Source organism: Mastacembelus armatus, unplaced genomic scaffold (genome assembly GCF_900324485.2).
Source record: "Mastacembelus armatus unplaced genomic scaffold, fMasArm1.2, whole genome shotgun sequence".
Classification (NCBI taxonomy): domain Eukaryota; kingdom Metazoa; phylum Chordata; class Actinopteri; order Synbranchiformes; family Mastacembelidae; genus Mastacembelus; species Mastacembelus armatus.
In genome coordinates, this window is record NW_022872866.1 from 541719 (window position 1) to 563592 (window position 21874).

The following is a 21874-nucleotide window of genomic DNA, read 5'->3' on the forward strand; positions in this document are numbered from 1 at the left end:
GAGAAAACTTGGTCATCCCAAATGATTGTAAAGAAGTACATAGAATTTATTTACTGAAATAAAGATAATGATTTTCCATAATGCTGGTCCATGACCTCCTTCAAAAGGTCAAATTTCATGTTTTCAGCCAAGGTGACAGTCAGTGAAAGGTCTTTAAGGACTTTTACTTCCTGCAGGGTGAAGCTACATTTTCATACACAAATACCATTCAAAGTCCTTTACATAACGCAGCAGGGAAAATATTGTAAGAGAAACAGAATAGAAACATTATAAAAGCATAAATGAAAAATAATCAGTAACCCACAGTGGATACAAATAACATAGATAGAAATGATACAGTTGGAGCCTGTTCCAGTGACTCCATCAGGGCTAAAAGCCACTTCAGCCTGTTCAGTTTCTACACTGGGCACCAGCAGCTGACCAGTCCCTGCAGATCTGACATCTACCAGGCTTGGTCTCTGTTCTGTGCTGTTCTGTCTGTTGGTATTTCTCTATGCATTAGAGCGTCCATTGTTTTTGGAAGGCGCTATATAAATGCATGTTATTAGTATCATTCTGAAAAACGATAATATTGCCCAGCCCTAGAAGACACTCACTGGAAACACCTTCATCCAACGGCAGCAATAATTTGTTATGGACCAATGACATTTAGCAGATTATAGGTGGTGTAGTGTTCATCACCAGGAGTTAGTCTGTTTCTATGTACAAGTGTAAATTATGAAGTTTATTAATCTACTAATTAGTTTGATTGACAGGACAGATGATCAGAGGAGCAGAGTTTTTACCACCATCATTAATACAGGGACTGAAGAACGGGTAGAGTTTTTTAGTGAAGGAGCAGCCAGTGAAGGAGTAGATAAGAGCTGCAGCATCTACGTCATAGAAGGAGACCAGACCCCCTTTATAATCCACAAACACCCCCACCTTCTCAGGACCAGACCTCAGGGAGAGACGGACTGAAGGGTCAGCAGCAGCTTTGTACTCATTTCTATTTCTCAACAATATAGTCCAGAAACCAAATTGAGGGCTCAGTGGGATGTCTCCCTTCCTCTTGATCGACTCTCTGGCCACTCCTAAAACCCACTGAGTCTTTCCTTTAACCTGAACCTCAAAGTAAAATCTGCCTGAAGAGAAACTCTGCTTTCCTAAGACCATAGGACAGATAGAAAATCTCTCTGGGTTGTCTGGAAGATTCTTCTCCACATCACTGTCATATACTTGTTTCCCATCATCAGACAGGATGAGTTCAGGATGTGCTGTATGAGGATCCAGAGTCACATCCACTTCAAACTGCTGGACCCTCTTCAGCTCAGCCTTAACCAGCTTCTTCATCTGTTTTCTGAGTGTGTCCTCCAGCTGAGCCACAGCTCTCACCACAGTCCTCTCATGTGATGGAGGACGGACTCTGATCTTTGTCCAGTCCTTGGTGAGTGGAGCAGCTTTCAGGGAGGAGAAGCTTTGGAGGAGGTGGAGGTGGTCTTCAGAGCGTGAGAGCTGCTCCACCTCAGTGCTTCTCTTCATCAGCTCAGAGATTTCCTGTTCCAGGTCTTTGATGAAACCTTCAGCCTGTTTCTCTGTACTTTCCTGTTGCTCTTCGATCTCCTGTATGAGCTGCTCCAGGCCTCTCTGAACAGACTCCACTAGAGCAGTGAAGACCTGAAGACCTTCTGCTGTCTCTCTGTCTGCAGCTGCTTTACTGATCCTCACTGACTCTTTGAGCTCCTCAATCTTCACTCGTCTCTTCTGGATCATTTGCTGAATTTCAGCCTGTGTCTTCCCCAGCTCTGCCTTCTTTCCTTCACCTTCTTCTTTCAGAGGAACAAACTCATGTGTCCTGTGGTCTAAAACAGAGCAGAGCATGCAGACACATGACTGGTCGGTCTTACAGAACAGCTCCAGAGGTTTATCATGCTTCCTACACATCCTGCCTTCCAGGTTGTCCACAGGCTGGATCAGCTGATGTCTTTTCAGGCCTGAAGCTGTCAGATGAGGCTCCAGGTGAGTCTCACAGTAGGAGACCAGACACACCAGGCAGGACTTCAGGGCCTTCAGTTTGGTTCCAGTGCAGACATCACAGGGAACTTGTCCTGGTTTGGCAGCTTTTTGGTCTGAGCTGCTGCTGCTGGCTTTGTGTTGAGCTCCATGTCTGAACTCAGCAACCATCCCAGATATGAAGGTGTTGATGTGCAGCTCAGGTCTTGGGTAGAAACCCCTTTTACACATTGGACACTGGCACCAGACACTACTATCCCAGTGTTGGTTGATGCAGTTCTTGCAGAAGTTGTGTCCACATGGTGTGGAGACTGGATCAGTGAACACATCCAGACAGATGGAGCACAGGAACTGGGCTTCAGATCTCAGACGCTTAGCAGGAAGCATTTCTGCAAACAGACTGTGAGAAGGAAAAAATACAACTTGAATTATTTGTTTCAACAGAAACAGGAATTCTGACTGTTTCATGAAATGTAATAAGATATTTAGGTCAAGTTACTTTGAAATACTGAGGACACTTTCACTGTGTTGGACTGTTGAACCATTTTGCCAGTGAGTTTAGTTTTGTTCAAAACAGCCACATACATTGTTGTTCAGACCAACTTTTGTTGACAAATAGCACAAAGCTCTGCTTACTTGGACACAGACATTATGGACTTCTTTTTGCCTCTTCAGAATAAAAGCCTTCCAGTGGTTTGTTGTTGGAAAGCTTTTAATGTGAAAGAGCCAGAGGAAACAGGACCCAACATGTTTACATTGAGTGGTGAGAAAAAAGTGCTAAAACCAAGTAAAAAGAGAAACTACAGTCCAAACACAGATTCAGCCACAAGCTCCAAAGTCTGAGACCTGACAGACTGTTTACAGGGTTTTACTGGGACCAGTTTAACACTTGTCACCAGTTTAACGCACGTCCCAGTGAAGAGTGGAGCTCCTCTCCTGGTTAGGGCTGAAGCTTTGTGTCGTCCTGGTTGTTGAGACAGTAAATGTGATCAGGTGTACTCACCAGTGTTTGGATGAACTCTGTTTTCTGTTGGACACAATCAGAGACCCGTCTCCTCTGCTGCTGCTCTCAGACTTTTACTTTCGATCTCCGGGTGTCATGCTGGAGGTTTTTATTTCAGCTGTTGCTCCTCTTCTTACTGCAGCTCTGTTGGGTTTTGTTTCCTCCCTTTGTGAAAGAACTGGTTTACTGTGATGAATATGCAGCAAAGGTTGTGATACAGCAAACAGGTGTGGACAGGTGTGAATCCACAGGCTGGTTTAGGTTATTGGTCTGTGTTTGCGTGAAGATTCTCCGGCGTCCAGGTAAAGTAATCTAGAAGCTGAGTCATGCCAACTGGGCTCCTAGTTGTTTTAGTTGTCTGGTTGTTGTCTTGTAGATTTGTAGGTTTTGTTGTGGCACCACCTTGAGGTGAGCAGTAAAGAGTTTATTTATTTTAAGTTTTATTTCCTTGCAATGAACGGAGCAGCATAGACCATAGACACTCAGTTCCACCTCCAGCTGCTCAGGTCCTCCTGGACTGAGGCTGCTGTTTATACACAAATACTTTCCTATTCTGCTACAAAGCTTATTCCAATTCAATTCAATTAAATTCAATTTTATTTGTAAAGCGCCAAATCACAATACAAATCATCTCAAGGCACTTTACACAAACTAAAACTGAAAACGTCTCAACAAATCCCTTATGAGCAGCACTTGGCGACAGTGGAGAGGAAAAACTCCCTTTAACGGAAGAAAAAACCTCTAGCAGAACCGGGCTCAGTTTGGGCGGCCATCTGCCTCGACCGGTTGGGGTGAGTGGATAGAGCAGAGAGAAAAGAACAGCAACAATAAACAACAAATAGACACTGCAGGTTGGTGGGGCCAGTAACTGCACATCAGTGATATACAGCTCCAGGACCAGGGACACCTGCAGAAGGTACAGAGAGAGAGGGAGAGAGAGAGAGGGAGGGAGAGAGCACAAACTAGGGGAGAGAGAGAGCACAAGGTTAGTGACATTCAATGGTGGAATATACGTGAGGTGGGAGGAGAGGAAGAGAGGGGAGGGGAGGGTTAGGGGAGCTCGGGGCACCGATGGTCCTCGGGCAGTCTAGGCCTATAGCAGCTTAACTAAGGGATGGTTCAGGGTTGCCTGAAGCCAGCCCTAACTATATGCTTTGTCAAAGAGGAAGGTTTTAAGTCTAGCCTTAAAGGTACGGAGAGTCTCTGCCTCCTGAACCCAGACTGGGAGCTGGTTCCACAGGAGAGGAGCTTGATAGCTAAAGGCTCTGCCTCCCAGTCTGCTTTTGGAAACTCTGGGAACCACAAGTAGGCCTGCACTCTGAGAGCGAAGTGGTCTATTGGGATAATATGGTACTATGAGGTCTTTAAGGTATGAAGGGATTTGTATGTGAGGAGAAGGATTTTAAATTCTATTCTGGATTTTACAGGGAGCCAATGAAGAGAAGCTAATATAGGAGAAATATGATCTCTCTTGCTAGTTCCTGTCAGGACTCTGGCTGCAGCATTCTGGATTAACTGGAGGCTTTTTATGGAGCTATTGGGACATCCAGATAGTAATGAGTTACAGTAATCTAGCCTTGAGGTAACAAATGCATGGACTAGTTTTTCTGCAGGTTTTTGGGCCCAAATACAACGACTTCTGTTTTGTCTGAATTTAAAAGTAGAAAAGTTACTGGTCATCCAGGCCTTTATGTCAGTTAGACACGCTTGAAGTCTGTTTAACTGGTTTGTGTTAACAGGTTTAATAGGTAGATGCAACCGAGTGTCATCTGCATAGCTGTGGTAATTAATAGAGTGCTTCCTAATGACATAGCCTAAAGGAAGCATGTACCAGGGTGAACAGAATCGGTCCTAGCACAGAGCCTTGTGGAACTCCATAACTAACTTTTGTGCGTGTGGAAGGTTCATCATGGACATGAACAAACTGGAATCTGTCCGATAAATAGGATTGGAACCATTTTAACGCTGTTCCTCTGATACCAGTCACATGCTCCAGTCTCTGTAATAAGATGTTGTGGTCAATGGTGTTGAATGCAGCACTAAGGTCTAGGAGGACAAGTATAGAAACAAGTCCATTATCTGAGGCTAAGAGAAGATCGTTGGTAACTTTCAACAGTGCTGTTTCTGTACTATGATGTGCTCTAATTCCTGATTGGAAATCTTCAAATAGTTCATTCCTGTGTAAGTGGTCTGATAGCTGCTTAGCAACAGCTTTTTCTAGGATTTTAGAAATAAATGGCAGGTTGGATATTGGTCTGTAATTAGCCAAGACACCTGGATCAAGACTAGGCTTTTTGAGTAAAGGTTTGATTACTGCAGTCTTAAAGGCCTGTGGTACGTAGCCTGATACTAGAGATAAATTTACCAAGTCCAATAAAGATGAGTTCATTAATGGCAGGGTGCCTTTAAGCAGTCTAGTCGGGATGGGGTCTAAGAGACACGTTGATGATTTCGGTGAAGCAACTACTGATGTAAATTCAGAGAGATCTATGGGAGAGAAGCAGTCTAAACATAACTGAGGTCCTACAGATGATTCAAGAGCTACTGTAGTAGAAGATTCATTTATTGCAGGTATAGGAAGCATCTGCTGAATTTTATCTCTAATAGTTGTGATTTTATTTGTAAAGAAACTCATAAATTTATCACTGCTGAGAGCTAAGGGAACACTGGGCTCAACAGAGCTGTGACTCTTTGTCAGCCTGGCTACAGTGCTGAAAAGAAACCTGGGATTGTTCTTATTTTCCTCTATTAGTGATGAATAGTATGCAGTTCTGGCTTTACGGAGAGCTTTTTATATGTTAGTAGACTGTTTTTCCAGGCTAGAAAAATTTCCTCTAAGTTTGTGGAACGCCACTTCCTTTCCAGCCTTCATGATGCCTGCTTTAAGGTACGAATATGTAAATTATACCATGGGGCTAGTCTTCTCTGATTCACTAACTTCTTTTTCAGAGGGGCTACAGAATCAAGCGTTTCACGCAGTGAGGTTACAGCGCTGTCAACAACATGATCAATTTGGTAGGGAGTAGGATTAAGGCAGCTGCCCTCCACTATGTTTATACTTGGCATAGATGTAAATAAAGATGGAATCATTTTCTTAAATTTATTAACAGCATTGTCAGATAAACATCTGCTGTAGTGGAATTTTCTTCCAGACGCTGCATGATCCATCATCTTAAATTCGAAAGTTATTAAAGAATGATCTGACAAAACAGGATTTTGGGGAAAAACTATTAGATGTTCAATTTCGATGCCATAGGTCAGAACAAGATCAAGGGTGTGATTGAAACAGTGGGTGGGTTTATTAACATTTTGAATGAAACCAATTGAATCTAATATAGAATTAAATGCAATGCTGAGGCTGTTATTTTCAACATCTACATGAATGTTAAAATCTCCCACTATAACTTTATCTGATCTAAGCACTAAATCAGACAGGAAGTCTGGGAATTCAGTTAAAAACTCTGAGTAAGGGACAGGTGGACGGTACAAAATGACAAGTAGAACTGGTTTTTGTGTTTTCCAGTTTGTATGTGAGAGACTAAGAGTGAGGCTCTCAAATGAGTTATAACTGTTCTGAGGATGAAAGTTTAATAATAAGTTTGAGTGGAAGATTGCAGCTACTCCTCCACCTCGACCTGTGCTTCGAGGAACATGATAATTTTTATGACTGAGGGGGGTTGATTCATTCAGACTGACATATTCATCCTGCTGTAACCAGGTTTCAGTAAGATAAAGTAGGTCAATTTGGTGATCAGTTATCAAATCATTTACTAACAGAGATTTAGAAGAAAGGGACCTAATATTTAATAATCCACATTTGACAGTTCTGTTTTTCTGTTCAATAAGAGGAGTGGTCTTAATTTTTATTAAGTTTTTATGAATAACTCCTCTTCTGTTAACTTCTGATTTGTTTGATTTATATGTTCGAGGGGCAGACACAGTCTCTATGTGGTTTGAGGGGGGCGGCGGCTCTAAGGAAACTACAGAGAGGCGTTTTAGACTGAGTCTCTGCATCCCGGTCCCCACCCTGGATTGTCAGGCTTTAGGTCGGCTAAGAAACTCGGCCAAATTTCTAGAGATGAGAGCTGCACCATTCAAAGTGGGATGGATGCCATCTCTCGCTACCAGACCGGGTTTTCCCCAGAAAGTGGCCCAATTGTCTATGAAGCCCACATCGTTTGCTGGACACCACCTAGACAGCCAGCGACGGAACGACGACATGCGGCTAAACATGTCATCTCTGGTCAGATTGGGGAGGGGTCCAGAGAAAACTACGGAGTCCGACATTAATTTAGCAAAGTTACACACCGACTCAACATTAATTTTAGTGACCTCCGATTGGCGTAATCGGGTGTCATTGCTGCCGACGTGAATAACAATTTTCCCATATTTACGATTAGCCTTAGCCAGCAGCTTCAGATTTGACTCGATGTCGCCCGCTCTGGCCCCAGGAAACATTTGACTATGGTCGCTGGTGTCTCTATTTTCACGTTCCTGACTATGGAATCGCCAATTATCAGAGTCGGTTTCTCAGCGGGTGTGTCGCTGAGCGGGGAAAATCTATTAGAAACGTGAACAGGCAGGTGATGAGCCGTGGGCTTCTGCTTAGGAGTATGTTTCCTTCGGACCGTGACCCAGGCTAATTCTCCGGGCTGCTCCGGAGCTGCCCTTGGACCGCTAACAGACCCTGAGCTCGGTGGCTCCACACCAGCTAACGGGGCTAGGCTAGCTGGCTTTTGTTCGAAGGTGCGGAGCCGCGCTTCCAAATCAGTGATCCTCGCCTCCAAGGCTAACAGAACCTTACACTTATTACAGGTATCATTATCGCTAAAGGAGGCAGAGGAATAACTAAACACGTGGCACACCGAGCAAGAAATAGAGAGAGAGAGGGAGAGGCCATGTTAGCTAAGCTAACTAGCTAGCTAAGCTAACCGGTAGGTTAACGAGCGCTAAGTCAGGAAATAGCAATAAATACCGGTCAAAATAAAAGGTACTTGACTAGTACCGGAATGTAGCAGTTAATGAATTACTTAGAGTTTAGTTAGTTTTTAGGTGTGTTAGACTATAGTTAACTAGTCTGTTGTTAATCTGTAGACGAACTATACAGCACACACAACACGACACGCTTGCAATAGGAAGTGATTCACTTACATGGAAACAGTTCCCCTCAGAATTTGGTTACATTCCAAAAATGTACGATCTCATTTGGCATTTAGTTCTCCATCCTGGGCGTGTGCTTGTTTTATCCTCACACCTAGTTTTCCAGTCAGCTGGAGGAGGAGCATATCGTGCAATACAAAACCTGGTCATCCCAAATGATTGTAAAGAAGTACATAGAATTTATTTACTGAAATAAAGATAATGATTTTCCATGATGCTGGTCCATGACCTCCTTCAAAAGGTCAAATTTCATGTTTTCAGCCAAGGTGACAGTCAGTGAAAGGTCTTTAAGGACTTTTACTTCCTGCAGGGTGAAGCTACATTTTCATACACAAATACCATTCAAAGTCCTTTACATAATGCAGCAGGGAAAACATTGTAAGAGAAACAGAATAGAAACATTATAAAAGCATAAATGAAAAATAATCAGTAACCCACAGTGGATACAAATAACATAGATAGAAATGATACAGTTGGAGCTGGTTCCAGTGACTCCATCAGGGCTCCAAACAAAAAAATCAATTAAGGAGCCATTGGCTCCTATAGGGGAAAAAAACAGGCACCAAATAGTTTTTTTTTAACAGCCACATAACAATGCACATAAAAATTATAAAATAGATTATAGATTACGTGAACTAAATTTATTGATCATATAGGTTGTGTTGAATTTCATTTTTAACTCCTTCCATTCTTTTTCGTCAGGACGTTTTGAAACGTCTTTCTGCAGGTGTTCATTGACTGACGCGGAAAGATGAATCCCTGTGTCTCTGGCTTTCTCTAGCGCGCTCGTGCTGGCACAGCTGCTGGAGGCTGCTTTCTTGTTAGCAGGTGTGTCGTCCGTGCTGGTGCTTGACAGAGAGGTGACATTCGCTTTACCCGTTCATATTTTGGCGCTTTCACTCAGTGAAACTTTCACACAAAGCATCTCATTTCATGACGTTAACAAAACAAATGAAGCGACAGGCTGCTGGTTATAAAACAGGCACGTAGGATGCAAATTTTACAATCAAAGTGAGTAAATTTGTATTGTCGCCAATGGCGACCTTGGCAGAAATTTCACTCGCAAATAAATATATTTGTGACCATTTTAGTTGCAGTTTGGAGCCCTGCCATCAGGGCTAAAAGCCATTTCAGCCTGTTCAGTTTGTACACTGGGCACCAGCAGCTGACCAGTCCCTGCAGATCTGACATCTACCAGGCTTGGTCTCTGTTCTGTGCTGTTCTGTCTGTTGGTATTTCTCTATGCATTAGAGCGTCCATTGTTTTTGGAAGGCACTATATAAATGCACGTTATTAGTATCATTCTGAAAAACGATAATATTGCCCAGCCCTAGAAGACACTCACTGGAAACACCTTCATCCAACGGCAGCAATAATTTCTTATGGACCAATGACATTTAGCAGATTATAGGTGGTGTAGTGTTCATCACCAGGAGTTAGTCTGTTTCTATGTACAAGTGTAAATTATGAAGTTTATTAATCTACTAATTAGTTTGATTGACAGGACAGATGATCAGAGGAGCAGAGTTTCTACCACCATCATTATCACTGGGACAGAAGAACGGGTAGAGTTTCTCAGTGAAGGAGCAGCCAGTGAAGGAGTAGATAAGAGCTGCAGCATCTACGTCATAGAAGGAGACCAGACCCTCCTCATAATCCACAAACACCCCCACCTTCTCAGGACCAGATGCCAGGGAGAAACAGACTGAAGTGTCATCAGCAGCTACATATTTATTTCCATTTCTCAACAATATAGTCCAGAAACCAACTTTAGGGCTCAGTGTGGTTTCTCTCTTCCTCTTGATCGACTCTCTGGCCACTCCTAAATCCCACTCAGTCTTTCCTTTGACCTGAACCTCAAAGTAAAATCTGCCTGAAGAGAAACTCTGCTTTCCTAAGACATTAACATAGATAGAAAATCTCTCTGGGTTGTCTGGAAGTTTCTTCTCCACATCAATATAATTCACTTGTTTCCCATCATCAGACAGGGTGAGCCATGGATTTGCTGTACGAGGATCCAGAGTCACATCGACTGCAAACTGCTGGACCCTCTTCAGCTCAGCCTCAGCGAGCAGCTTCTTCATGTGTTCACTGAGTGTGTCCTCCAGCTGAGCCACAGCTCTCACTACAGTCTCCTCATGTGATGGAGGACGGACTCTGACCTCTGTCCAGTCCTTGGTGGGTGGAGCAGCTTTCAGGGAGGAGAAGCTTTGGAGGAGGTGGAAGTGGTCTTCAGAGCGTGAGAGCTGCTCCACCTCAGTGCTTCTCTTCATCAGCTCAGAGATTTCCTGTTCCAGGTCTTTGATGAAACCTTCAGCCTGTTTCTCTGTACTTTCCTGTTGCTCTTCGATCTCCTGTATGAGCTGCTCCAGGCCTCTCTCAGCAGACACCTTCAGAGCAGTGAAGACCTGAAGACCTTCTGCTGTCTCTCTGTCTGCAGCTGCTTTACTGATCCTCACTGACTCTTTGAGCTCCTCAATCTTCACTCGTCTCTTCTGGATCATTTTCTGAATTTCAGCCTGTGTCTTCCCCAGCTCTGCCTTCTTTCCTTCACCTTCTTCTCTCAGAGGAACAAACTTATGTGTCCTGTGGTCTAAAACAGAGCAGAGCATGCAGACACATGTCTGGTCGGTCTTACAGAACAGCTCCAGAGGTTTATCGTGCTTCCTACACATCCTGCCTTCCAGGTTGTCCACAGGCTGGATCAGCTGATGTCTTTTCAGACCTGAAACTGTCAGATGAGGCTCCAGGTGAGTCTCACAGTAGGAGGCCAGACACACCAGGCAGGACTTCAGGGCCTTCAGTTTGGTTCCAGTGCAGACGTCACAGGGAACTTGTCCTGGTTTGGCAGCTTGTTGGTCTGAGCTGCTGCTGCTGGCTTTGTGTTGAGCTTCATGTCTGAACTCAGCAACCATCCCAGAGATGAAGGTGTTGATGTGCAGCTCAGGTCTTGGTTTGAAAACCCTTTTACACATTGGACACTGGCACCTGTCATTAACATCCCAGTGTTGGTTGATGCAGTACTTGCAGAAGTTGTGTCCACATGGTGTGGAGACTGGATCAGTGAACACATCCAGACAGATGGAGCACAGGAACTGGGCTTCAGATCTCAGACGCTTAGCAAGAAACATTTCTGCAAACAGACTGTGAGAAGGAAAAAATACAACTTGAATTATTTGTTTCAACAGAAACAGGAATTCTGACTGTTTCATGAAACGTAATAAGATATTTAGGTCAAGTTACTTTGAAATATTGAGGACTAGAGGTCGACCGATCTATCGGCCGATTTTTTGCACATTTTAATTAATCGGCATCGGCCCATTTCGCTGCCTATGAGGCCGGTTTATAGGCAGGCACATCTGCGACCAGCTAAGCGTTGAGAGACGGAGCAACACACTGTAGCCCTGTTTACATTTCACACTCACGGCTTCAGCTAATGATGGCAGAGGAAAACCATTCGTTTCCAACATGTAATTACATCGTAGCGTATTAGAACTGACGCTGACCGTCATGTGCGACTAATGTGAAAGTAGAAACGTGTGAAATTCAGACGAATATTCTCGTTAAAACACGCAGGATAACGTTCCTCAATAAATGTCTGTGTGTCCGACACACGCAACACGGGCACGATGCTCCCACCACAAATACACTTTTAATGAGGAAAGTTAATGTGCACGTCTTAGCCTGAAGTTTGGTCTGAACTGAGTGTTTCTACTTTCACATGCAAATGACTTGTTGCACATATTTGTTTACGCATATTCTTAGACTGTGGCTCTTTGAATTATAGCAGGTCTGTCAACAGACATCAGGATCATGACAGGTACCCTGCAATAAATCAATCCTCAATAAGTGTTTTATTTAAGCAATGAAATCACTTTTTATTCCTTGTGAGATAAAGGGGGAAAATTAAAATCAGCCAAAAGAATCAGCATCATATATCGTCTATCGGCAGCCAGAGGAAACAGGACCCAACATGTTTACATTGAGTGGTGAGAAAAAAGTGCTAAAACCAAGTAAAAAGAGAAACTACAGTCCAAACACAGATTCAGCCACAAGCTCCAAAGTCTGAGACCTGACAGAGACTGTTTACAGGGTTTTACTGGGACCAGTTTAACAATTGTCACCAGTTAAACGCACGTCCCAGTGAAGAGTGGAGCTCCTCTCCTGGTTAGGGCTGAAGCTTTGTGTCGTCCTGGTTGTTGAGACAGTAAATGTGATCAGCTGTACTCACCAGTGTTTGGATGAACTCTGTTTCTGTTGGACACAATCAGAGACCCGTCTACCTCTGCTGCTGCTTTCAGTCTTTTACTTTCAATTCCAGGTGTGATGCTGGAGGTTTTTATTTCAGCTGTTGCTCCTCCTCTTACTGCAGCTCTGTTGGGTTTTGTTTCCTCCCTTTGTGAAAGAACTGGTTTACTGTGATGAATATGCAGCAAAGGTTGTGATACAGCAAACAGGTGTGGACAGGTGTGAATCCACAGGCTGGTTTAGGTTATTGGTCTGTGTTTGCGTGAAGATTCTCCGGCGTCCAGGTAAAGTAATTTAGAAGCTGAGTCATGCCAACTGGGCTCCTAGTTGTTTTAGTTGTCTAGTTGTTGTCTTGTAGATTTGTAGGTTTTGTTGTGGCACCACCTTGAGGTGAGCAGTAAAGAGTTTATTTATTTTAAGTTTTATTTCCTTGCAATGAATGGACCATAGACACTCAGTTCCACCTCCAGCTGCTCAGGTCCTCCTGGACTGAGGCTGCTGTTTATACACAAATACTTTCCTATTCTGCTACAAAGCTTATTCCGATTCAATTCAATTCAGTTCAATTTTATTTGTAAAGCGCCAAATCACAATACAAATCATCTCAAGGCACTTTACACAAACTAAAACTGAAAACGTCTCAACAAATCCTTTATGAGCAGCACTTGGCGACAGTGGAGAGGAAAAACTCCCTTTAACGGAAGAAAAAACCTCCAGCAGAACCAGGCTCAGTTTGGGCGGCCATCTGCCTCGACCGGTTGGGGTGAGTGGATAGAGCAGAGAGAAAAGAACAGCAACAATAAACAACAAATAGACACTGCAGGTTGGTGGGACCAGTAACTGCACATCAGCGATATACAGCTCCAGGACCAGGGACACCTGCAGAAGGTACAGAGAGAGAGAGAGAGGGAGAGAGAGGGAGAGCACAAACTAGGGGAGAGAGAGCACAAGGTTAGTGACATTCAATGGTGGAATATACGTGAGGGGGGAGGAGAGGAGGAGAGGGGAAGGGATGGGATGGGAGGGTTAGGGTAGGGGAGCTCAGTGCACCGATGGTCCTTGGGCAGTCTAGGCCTATAGCAGCATAACTAAGGGATGGTTCAGGGTTGCCTGAAGCCAGCCCTAACTATACGCTTTGTCAAAGAGGAAGGTTTTAAGTCTAGCCTTAAAAGTACAGAGAGTGTCTGCCTCCTGAACCCAGACTGGGAGCTGGTTCCACAGGAGAGGAGCTTGATAGCTAAAGGCTCTGCCTCTCATTCTGTTTTTGGAAACTCTGGGAACCACAAGTAGGCCTGCACTCTGAGAGCGAAGTGGTCTATTGGGATAATATGGTACTATGAGGTCTTCAAGGTATGAAGGAGCTTGATTATGAAGGGATTTGTATGTGAGAAGAAGGATTTTAAATTCTATCCTATATTTTACAGGGAGCCAATGAAGAGAAGCCAATATAGGAGAAATATGATCTCTCTTGCTAGTTCCTGTCAGGACTCTGGCTGCAGCATTCTGGATTAATTGGAGGCTTTTTATGGAGATATTGGGACATCCAGATAGTAATGAGTTACAGTATCTAGCCTTGAGGAAACAAATGCATGGACTAGTTTTTCTGCGTCATTTTGAGACAGGATGTTCCTAATTTTGGCAATGTTGCGCAGGTGAAAGAATGCAGTTTAAGAGATTTGTTTTATGTGTGAGTTAAAGGACATGTCCAGGTCAAAAATAACTCCAAGGTTTTTCACAGTAGTGCTGGAGGCCAGGGCTATGCCATCTAGAGTAGCTATATTGTTAGAAAAGCTGTTTCGGAGGTTTTTAGGCCCAAATACAATAACTTCTGTTTTCTCTGAGTTTAAAAGTAGAAAGTTACTGGTCATCCAGGCCTTTATGTCAGTTAGACACGCTTGATGTCTGGTTAACTGGTTTGTGTTAACAGGTTTAATAGATAGATACAGCTGAGTTTCATCTGCATAGCTGTGGGAATTAATAGAGTGCTTCCTAATGACATAGCCTAAAGGAAGCATGTACAGGGTGAACAGAATCGGTCCTAGCACGGAGCCTTGTGGAACTCCATAACTAACTTTTGTTCGTGTAGAAGGTTCATCATGGACATGAACAAACTGGAATCTGTCCGATAAATAGGATTGGAACCATTTTAATGCTGTTCCTCTGATACCAGTCACATGCTCCAGTCTCTGTAATAAGATGTTGTGGTCAGTAGTGTTGAATGCAGCACTAAGGTCTAGGAGGACAAGTATTGAAACAAGTCCATTATCTGAGGCTAAGAGAAGATCGTTGGTAACTTTCAACAGTGCTGTTTCTGTACTATGATGTGCTCTAAATCCTGATGATGTGCTCTAAATCCTGATTGACAATTGAATTATGTAGAGTAGTTAGTTTTTAGGTGTGTTAGACTATAGTTAACTAGTCTGTTGTTAATCTGTAGACGAACTATACAGCACACACAACACGACACGCTTGCAATAGGAAGTGATTCACTTACATGGAAACAGTTCCCCTCAGAATTTGGTTACAATCCAAAAATGTACGATCTCATTTGGCATTTAGTTCTCTTTCCTGGGCGTGTGCTTGTTTTATCCTCACACCTAGTTTTCCAGTCAGCTGGAGGAGGAGCATATCGTGCAATACAAAACCTGGTCATCCCAAATAATAATAATAATAATAATACATTTTATTTCATGGCGCCTTTCAAAAGTCTCAAGGTCACCTTACAGAGAGAAAAAGGAAGCATACAGCATGAAATACATAGAGTGCATTAAAACAACAATAACAACAATGCATAAACAGAGGGCCAGAATGTAAAGGCAAAAGTGTAGAGTATCTAAGAAGTGGGTGATGTACAGTAAAAGTAAATTGAAACACAGAAACCCAGATGACAGAACAACAAATATGAAACAATATGAGACAATATGAAATAGGCAGAGGGTGGTAGAACATCACGGGATGCTTTGAGAAGTTAAGAGAGTTAGGTGGAAAATGCTATACGGAACAGATACGTTTTGAGTGATGATTTAAAAGTTGATAAGTCCGGAGACGACCGGATGCGATGAGGGAGAATGTTCCAAAGGCGGGGCGCAGTGTGGCTGAAGGATCTAGCGCCCATGGTGGCCGGGCGCGCTGTAGGGGTGCAGAGGAGAGTGGAACTGGAGGAGCGGAGAGTACGAGGCGGAGAATAGATATGAAGTAGATCAGTGATGTATGGTGGGGCAATAGAGTGGAGGGCTTTGTAGGTGAGAAGGAGGATTTTATAGTTTATATATATATATTATATGGGAGTAGGCCGACCGGGTAGTGGTATTGATATGCTGAGTGAAGGAGAGAGTACCGTCTAGGATGACACCCAGGCTTGGGGGGAGGGGAGGACAGTATTGTCAGTTTGAATGGAGAAGGTGCTGGTTTTAGAAAGGGTGGATCAGGTGCCCACGAGTAGAATTTCAGTTTTGTCGGAGTTGAGTTTCAAAAAGTTATGGGTGAACCAGGATTGGATATTATGTAAGCAGGTAAGGAGGGAGGGAGGGGGGAGGGTAGAAGATGGAGCAGCAGAGAGGTAGAGCTGGGTGTTGTCTGCATAACAGTGGAAATTGATGTTATGTTGCCTAAAGATATTTCCGAGAGGAAGGAGATAAATAATAAAGAGGAAGGGCCCCAGGACAGAGCCTTGAGGCATGCCACAACTGACAGTAGAGGGCTGGGAGTGGAAGTTCTGGAGATGGACGGACTGGGTGCGGTCAGAGAGGTAGGAGGTGAACCACGTGAGGACCGAGCCGGCTATGCCGATGGAAGCAAGGCGATGGAGGAGAATATTGTGCGAGATGGTGTCAAAAGCTGCAGTTAGATCAAGGAGGATGAGGATGGAGACAAGGCCAGAGTCTGCGGCTACTAGTAGGCTGGTAGGCTAATGAGCGCTAAGTCAGGAAATAGCAATAAATACCGGTCAAAATAAAAGGTACTTGACTAGTACCAGAATGTAGCAGTTAATGAATTATTTAGAGTTTAGTTAGTTTTTAGGTGTGTTAGACTATAGTTAACTAGTCTGTTGTTAATCTGTAGACGAACTATACAGTACACACAACACGACACGCTTGCAATAGGAAGTGATTCACTTACATGGAAACAGTTCCCCTCAGAATTTGGTTACATTCCAAAAATGTACGATCTCATTTGGCATTTAGTTCTCCATCCTGGGCGTGTGCTTGTTTTATCCTCACACCTAGTTTTCCAGTCAGCTGGAGGAGGAGCATATCGTGCAATACAAAACCTGGTCATCCCAAATGATTGTAAAGAAGTACATAGAATTTATTTACTGAAATAAAGATAATGATTTTCCATAATGCTGGTCCATGACCTCCTTCAAAAGGTCAAATTTCATGTTTTCAGCCAAGGTGACAGTCAGTGAAAGGTCTTTAAGGACTTTTACTTCCTGCAGGGTGAAGCTACATTTTCATACACAAATACCATTCAAAGTCCTTTACATAACGCAGCAGGGAAAATATTGTAAGAGAAACAGAATAGAAACATTATAAAAGCATAAATGAAAAATAATCAGTAACCCACAGTGGATACAAATAACATAGATAGAAATGATACAGTTGGAGCTGGTTCCAGTGACTCCATCAGGGCTCCAAACAAAAAAATCAATTAAGGAGCCATTGGCTCCTATAGGGGAAAAAAACAGGCACCAAATAGTTTTTTTTAACAGCCACATAACAATGCACATAAAAATTATAAAATAGATTATAGATTACGTGAACTAAATTTATTGATCATATAGGTTGTGTTGAATTTCATTTTTAACTCCTTCCATTCTTTTTCGTCAGGACGTTTTGAAACGTCTTTCTGCAGGTGTTCATTGACTGACGCGGAAAGATGAATCCCTGTGTCTCTGGCTTTCTCTAGCGCGCTCGTGCTGGCACAGCTGCTGGAGGCTGCTTTCTTGTTAGCAGGTGTGTCGTCCGTGCTGGTGCTTGACAGAGAGGTGACATTCGCTTTACCCGTTCATATTTTGGCGCTTTCACTCAGTGAAACTTTCACACAAAGCATCTCATTTCATGACATTAACAAAACAAATGAAGCGACAGGCTGCTGGTTATAAAACAGGCACGTAGGATGCAAATTTTACAATCAAAGCGAGTAAATTTGTATTGTCGCCAATGGCGACCTTGGCAGAAATTTCACTCGCAAATAAATATATTTGTGACCATTTTAGTTGCAGTTTGGAGCCCTGCCATCAGGGCTAAAAGCCATTTCAGCCTGTTCAGTTTGTACACTGGGCACCAGCAGCTGACCAGTCCCTGCAGATCTGACATCTACCAGGCTTGGTCTCTTTTCTGTGCTGTTCTGTCTGTTGGTATTTCTCTATGCATTAGAGCGTCCATTGTTTTTGGAAGGCACTATATAAATGCACGTTATTAGTATCATTCTGAAAAACGATAATATTGCCCAGCCCTAGAAGACACTCACTGGAAACACCTTCATCCAACGGCAGCAATAATTTGTTATGGACCAATGACATTTAGCAGATTATAGGTGGTGTAGTGTTCATCACCAGGAGTTAGTCTGTTTCTAATGGAATGATTAGTCTGAATTTGTCTGACTCTGGCTGAGACTGTAAACCAGTGTTATAAAAAATGTACAAGTGTAAATTATGAAGTTTATTAATCTACTAATTAGTTTAATTGACAGGACAGATGATCAGAGGAGCAGAGTTTTTACCACCATCATTAATACAGGGACTGAAGAACGGGTAGAGTTTCTCAGTGAAGGAGCAGCCAGTGAAGGAGTAGATATGAGCTGCAGCATCTACGTCATAGAAGGAGACCAGACCCTCCTCATAATCCACAAACACCCCCACCTTCTCAGGACTAGACCTCAGGGAGAGACGGACTCTAGGGTCAGCAAGCGCTTTGTACTTGTTTCCATTTCTCAACCATATAGTCCAGAAACCGTTTTCAGGGCTCGGTGTGATTTTTCCCTTCCTGTTGATCGACTCTCTGGCCACTCCTAAAGCCCACTTAGTCTTTCCTTTAACCTGAACCTCAAAGTAAAATCTGCCTGGAGAGAAACTCTGCTTTCCTAAGACATTAGGACAACGTGAAAATCTCTCTGGGTTGTCTGGAAGATTCTTCTCCACATCACTGTCATATACTTGTTTCCCATCATCAGACAGGATGAGTGCAGGATGTGCTGTATGAGGATCCAGAGTCACATCCACTTCAAACTGCTGGACCCTCTTCAGCTCAGCCTCAAACAGCTTCTTCTTCTGTTTCCTGAGTGTGTCCTCCAGCTGAGCCACAGCTCTCACCACAGTCTCCTCATGCGATGGAGGACGGACTCTGACCTCTGTCCAGTCCTTGGTGGGTGGAGCAGCTTTCAGGGAGGAGAAGCTTTGGAGGAGGTGGAGGTGGTCTTCAGAGCGTGAGAGCTGCTCCACCTCAGTGCTTCTCTTCATCAGCTCAGAGATTTCCTGTTCCAGGTCTTTGATGAAACCTTCAGCCTGTTTCTCTGTACTTTCCTGTTGCTCTTCGATCTCCTGTATGAGCTGCTCCAGGCCTCTCTCAACAGACTCCTTCAGAGCAGTGAAGACCTGAAGACCTTCTGCTGTCTCTCTGTCTGCAGCTGCTTTACTGATCCTCACTGACTCTTTGAGCTCCTCAATCTTCACTCGTTTCTTCTTGATCATTTGCTGAATTTCAGCCTGTGTCTTCCCCAGCTCTGCCTTCTTTCCTTCACCTTCTTCTTTCAGAGGAACAAACTCATGTGTCCTGTGGTCTAAAACAGAGCAGAGCATGCAGACACATGTCTGGTCGGTCTTACAGAACAGCTCCAGAGGTTTATTGTGCTTCCTACACATCCTGTCTTCCAGGTTGTCCACAGGCTGGATCAGCTGATGTGTTTTCATTCCTGATCTTGTCAGATGAGGCTCCAGGTGAGTCTCACAGTAGGAGACCAGACACACCAGGCAGGACTTCAGGGCCTTCAGTTTGGTTCCAGTGCAGACGTCACAGGGAACTTGTCCTGGTTTGGCAGCTTGTTGGTCTGAGCTGCTGCTGCTGGCTTTGTGTTGAGCTCCATGTCTGAACTGAGCAACCATCCCAGAGATGAAGGTGTTGATGTGCAGCTCAGGTCTTGGGTTGAAAACCCTTTTACACATTGGACACTGGCACCTGTCATTAACATCCCAGTGTTGGTTGATGCAGTTCTTGCAGAAGTTGTGTCCACATGGTGTGGAGACTGGATCAGTGAACACATCCAGACAGATGGAGCACAGGAACTGGTCTTCAGATCTCAGACGCTTAGCAGGAAGCATTTCTGCAAACAGACTGTGAGAAGGAAAAAATACAACTTGAATTATTTGTTTCAACAGAAACAGGAATTCTGACTGTTTCATGAAATGTAATAAGATATTTAGGTCAAGTTACTTTGAAATACTGAGGACACTTTCACTGTGTTGGACTGTTGAACCATTTTGCCAGTGAGTTTTGTTCAAAACAGTCACATATGTCCATACATGTTGTTCAGATCAACTTTTGTTGACAAATAGCACAAAGCTCTACTTACTTGGACACAGACATTATGGAGTTCTTTTAGTCTCTTCAGAATAAAAGCCTTCCAGTGGTTTGTTGTTGGAAAGCTTTTAATGTGAAAGAGCCAGAGGAAACACGACCCAACATGTTTACATTGAGTGGTGAGAAAAAAGTGCTAAAACCAAGTAAAAAGAGAAACTACAGTCCAAACACAGATTCAGCCACAAGCTCCAAAGTCTGAGACCTGACAGAGACTGTTTACAGAGTTTTACTGGGACCAGTTTTAACACTTGTCACCAGTTTAACGCACGTCCCAGTGAAATGCAAAGAGTGGAGCTCCTCTCCTGGTTAGGGCTGAAGCTTTGTGTCGTCCTGGTTGTTGAGACAGTAAATGTGATCAGCTGTACTCACCAGTGTTTGGATGAACTCTGTTTTCTGTTGGACACAATCAGAGACCCGTCTACCTCTGCTGCTGCTCTCAGACTTTTACTTTCGATTTCCGGGTGTCATGCTGGAGGTTTCTATTTCAGTTGTTGCTCCTCCTCTTACTGCAGCTCCGTTATAACTGGTACAAGACTCAAAGGCCTGTTTTCCTACATTAACCAACCAGTTGTGGTGGGATGGATCTTGCAGAGACTGTACAGAATCACTGGTTAAAATATGCTGATCCTTGAACAACATCAAATCCATTTTAAATTTCTCTCATTTTACAGTACATATTTCATGTATTGTCCAAAAATCACATGAAAAGACAGAAACAGCAGTGAACGTAGCTGCTGAACATCATCTGTACTGTTTATTACTGGGAGACACATCAGTGAGCCAGGCTGCTCCTGTTCCTCTAGCATCAAAATCTTTGACACAGTGGATTATTAATCCAGACTAATAAGGGCCATGATTCCAGTCAAATCCAAGATATGCTATAAAGATTTTCATACTTCCTCAACGCTGTCAGACACCACATGAGAAAAGTTCTGCCTAGATGATGTGTCGAGAACAAGCTACGAGAACTCCCAAACCAGGACGGTGAGAAAAAAATTACGTCATTCTTTTCTTGCAGCCCTGGGAGAGAGAACAAATTTGTATGTATAGACCTTAAAGGCAGAGGTGGTGAGGAAGTATAAAAATCCTGTAAGGCATATAGACACGCAAATGGCTAATAATTCGTGGAAAGAGGTAGCCTGAACGTTGTGTACATCCGACATGCTGAAATAAGAAAAGTGTCTCTCGTCTTCCATCTCCCAAATCTGTTGAACCAAGACACCACTGCTCAACTCTTGTTGTATTGAGGGGCTGAACATGCTGACCTCAACCTAAGTTAACTCTTTTTTTCCTCTCCTTGGCAATCACGCATCATCCATCACTCATCCATCCCAGTGTTTGGATGAACTCTGTTTTCTGTTAGACACAAACAGAACCTGTCTCCTCTGCTGCTGCTCTCACAGATGCTTTAAGCTACTTTCCCTTCTGGATGTGATGCTGGAGGTTTTTATTTCAGCTGTTGCTCCTCCTCTTACTGCAGCTCTGTTGGGTTTTGTTTCCTTCCTTTGTGAAATAACTGGTTTATTATGATGAAAATGCAGCAAATGTTGTGATACAGCAAACAGGTGTGTAGAGGTCTGAATCCACATGATAGATAGATAGATAATAGATAGATAAATTCTTTATTGTCAGATTCTTAATCTGAAATTTGTCTTGGATAAAAAAGCAGTAACACCGTTGTGACAAAAAGTACATTCATATAAGACACAAACAGCATCCAAGTAAAGTAATCCAGAACCCAACTGGGCTATAAGTTGTTTTATGCCCCTTTCCATCACACAGTTTTAGCCTGACTTGGCTCGATTCGACTCGGTTTTGGTCATTTTCCATTATAACTGAGTACCACTGAGTATAACTGAGTACCATGTATAACTGTATACCAGTATAACTGAGT

At 43.3% G+C, this 21874-nt stretch overlaps 2 protein-coding genes across 3 annotated transcripts; both read right to left on the bottom strand.

Moving 5' to 3' along the window:
* Positions 1-56: 56 nt before the first annotated feature.
* Positions 57-8279, bottom strand: LOC113140199 (E3 ubiquitin-protein ligase TRIM21-like). 2 transcript variants are annotated; one of them, XM_026323986.2, is made up of 2 exons: positions 8147-8279; positions 57-3397 (listed from the first exon to the last, which is right to left on the bottom strand). In XM_026323986.2, the coding sequence occupies exon 2, from the start codon at positions 2458-2460 to the stop codon at positions 736-738; it is 1725 nt and encodes a 574-aa protein (XP_026179771.1). In that variant the 5' UTR covers positions 2461-3397; positions 8147-8279; the 3' UTR covers positions 57-735. The 2 variants fall into 2 exon arrangements, with proteins under 2 accessions (XP_026179771.1, XP_026179773.1); XM_026323988.2 differs by lacking the exon at positions 8147-8279 and having other exon boundaries at positions 57-2392; positions 2996-3648.
* Positions 8280-9639: 1360 nt separating this feature from the next.
* Positions 9640-20273, bottom strand: LOC113140120 (uncharacterized). Its single transcript, XM_026323851.2, has 2 exons — positions 18090-20273; positions 9640-11358 (listed from the first exon to the last, which is right to left on the bottom strand). The coding sequence occupies exons 1-2, from the start codon at positions 19800-19802 to the stop codon at positions 9640-9642; spliced, it is 3432 nt and encodes a 1143-aa protein (XP_026179636.1). The 5' UTR covers positions 19803-20273.
* Between the last annotated feature and the right edge of the window lie 1601 nt (positions 20274-21874).

What these genes read in the sequence shown, in the direction of transcription:
- LOC113140199 (XM_026323986.2), bottom strand. Translation starts at nt 2,460, where the DNA reads ATGAAACAGTCAGAATTCCTGTTTCTGTTGAAACAAATAATTCAAGTT.
- LOC113140120 (XM_026323851.2), bottom strand. Translation starts at nt 19,802, where the DNA reads ATGAAACAGTCAGAATTCCTGTTTCTGTTGAAACAAATAATTCAAGTT. An exon ending in TGATCATCTGTCCTGTCAAT is followed by an intron (nt 11,359 to 18,089) that starts TAAACTAATTAG and finishes TTCATGAAACAG; the next exon opens with TCAGAATTCCTGTTTCTGTT.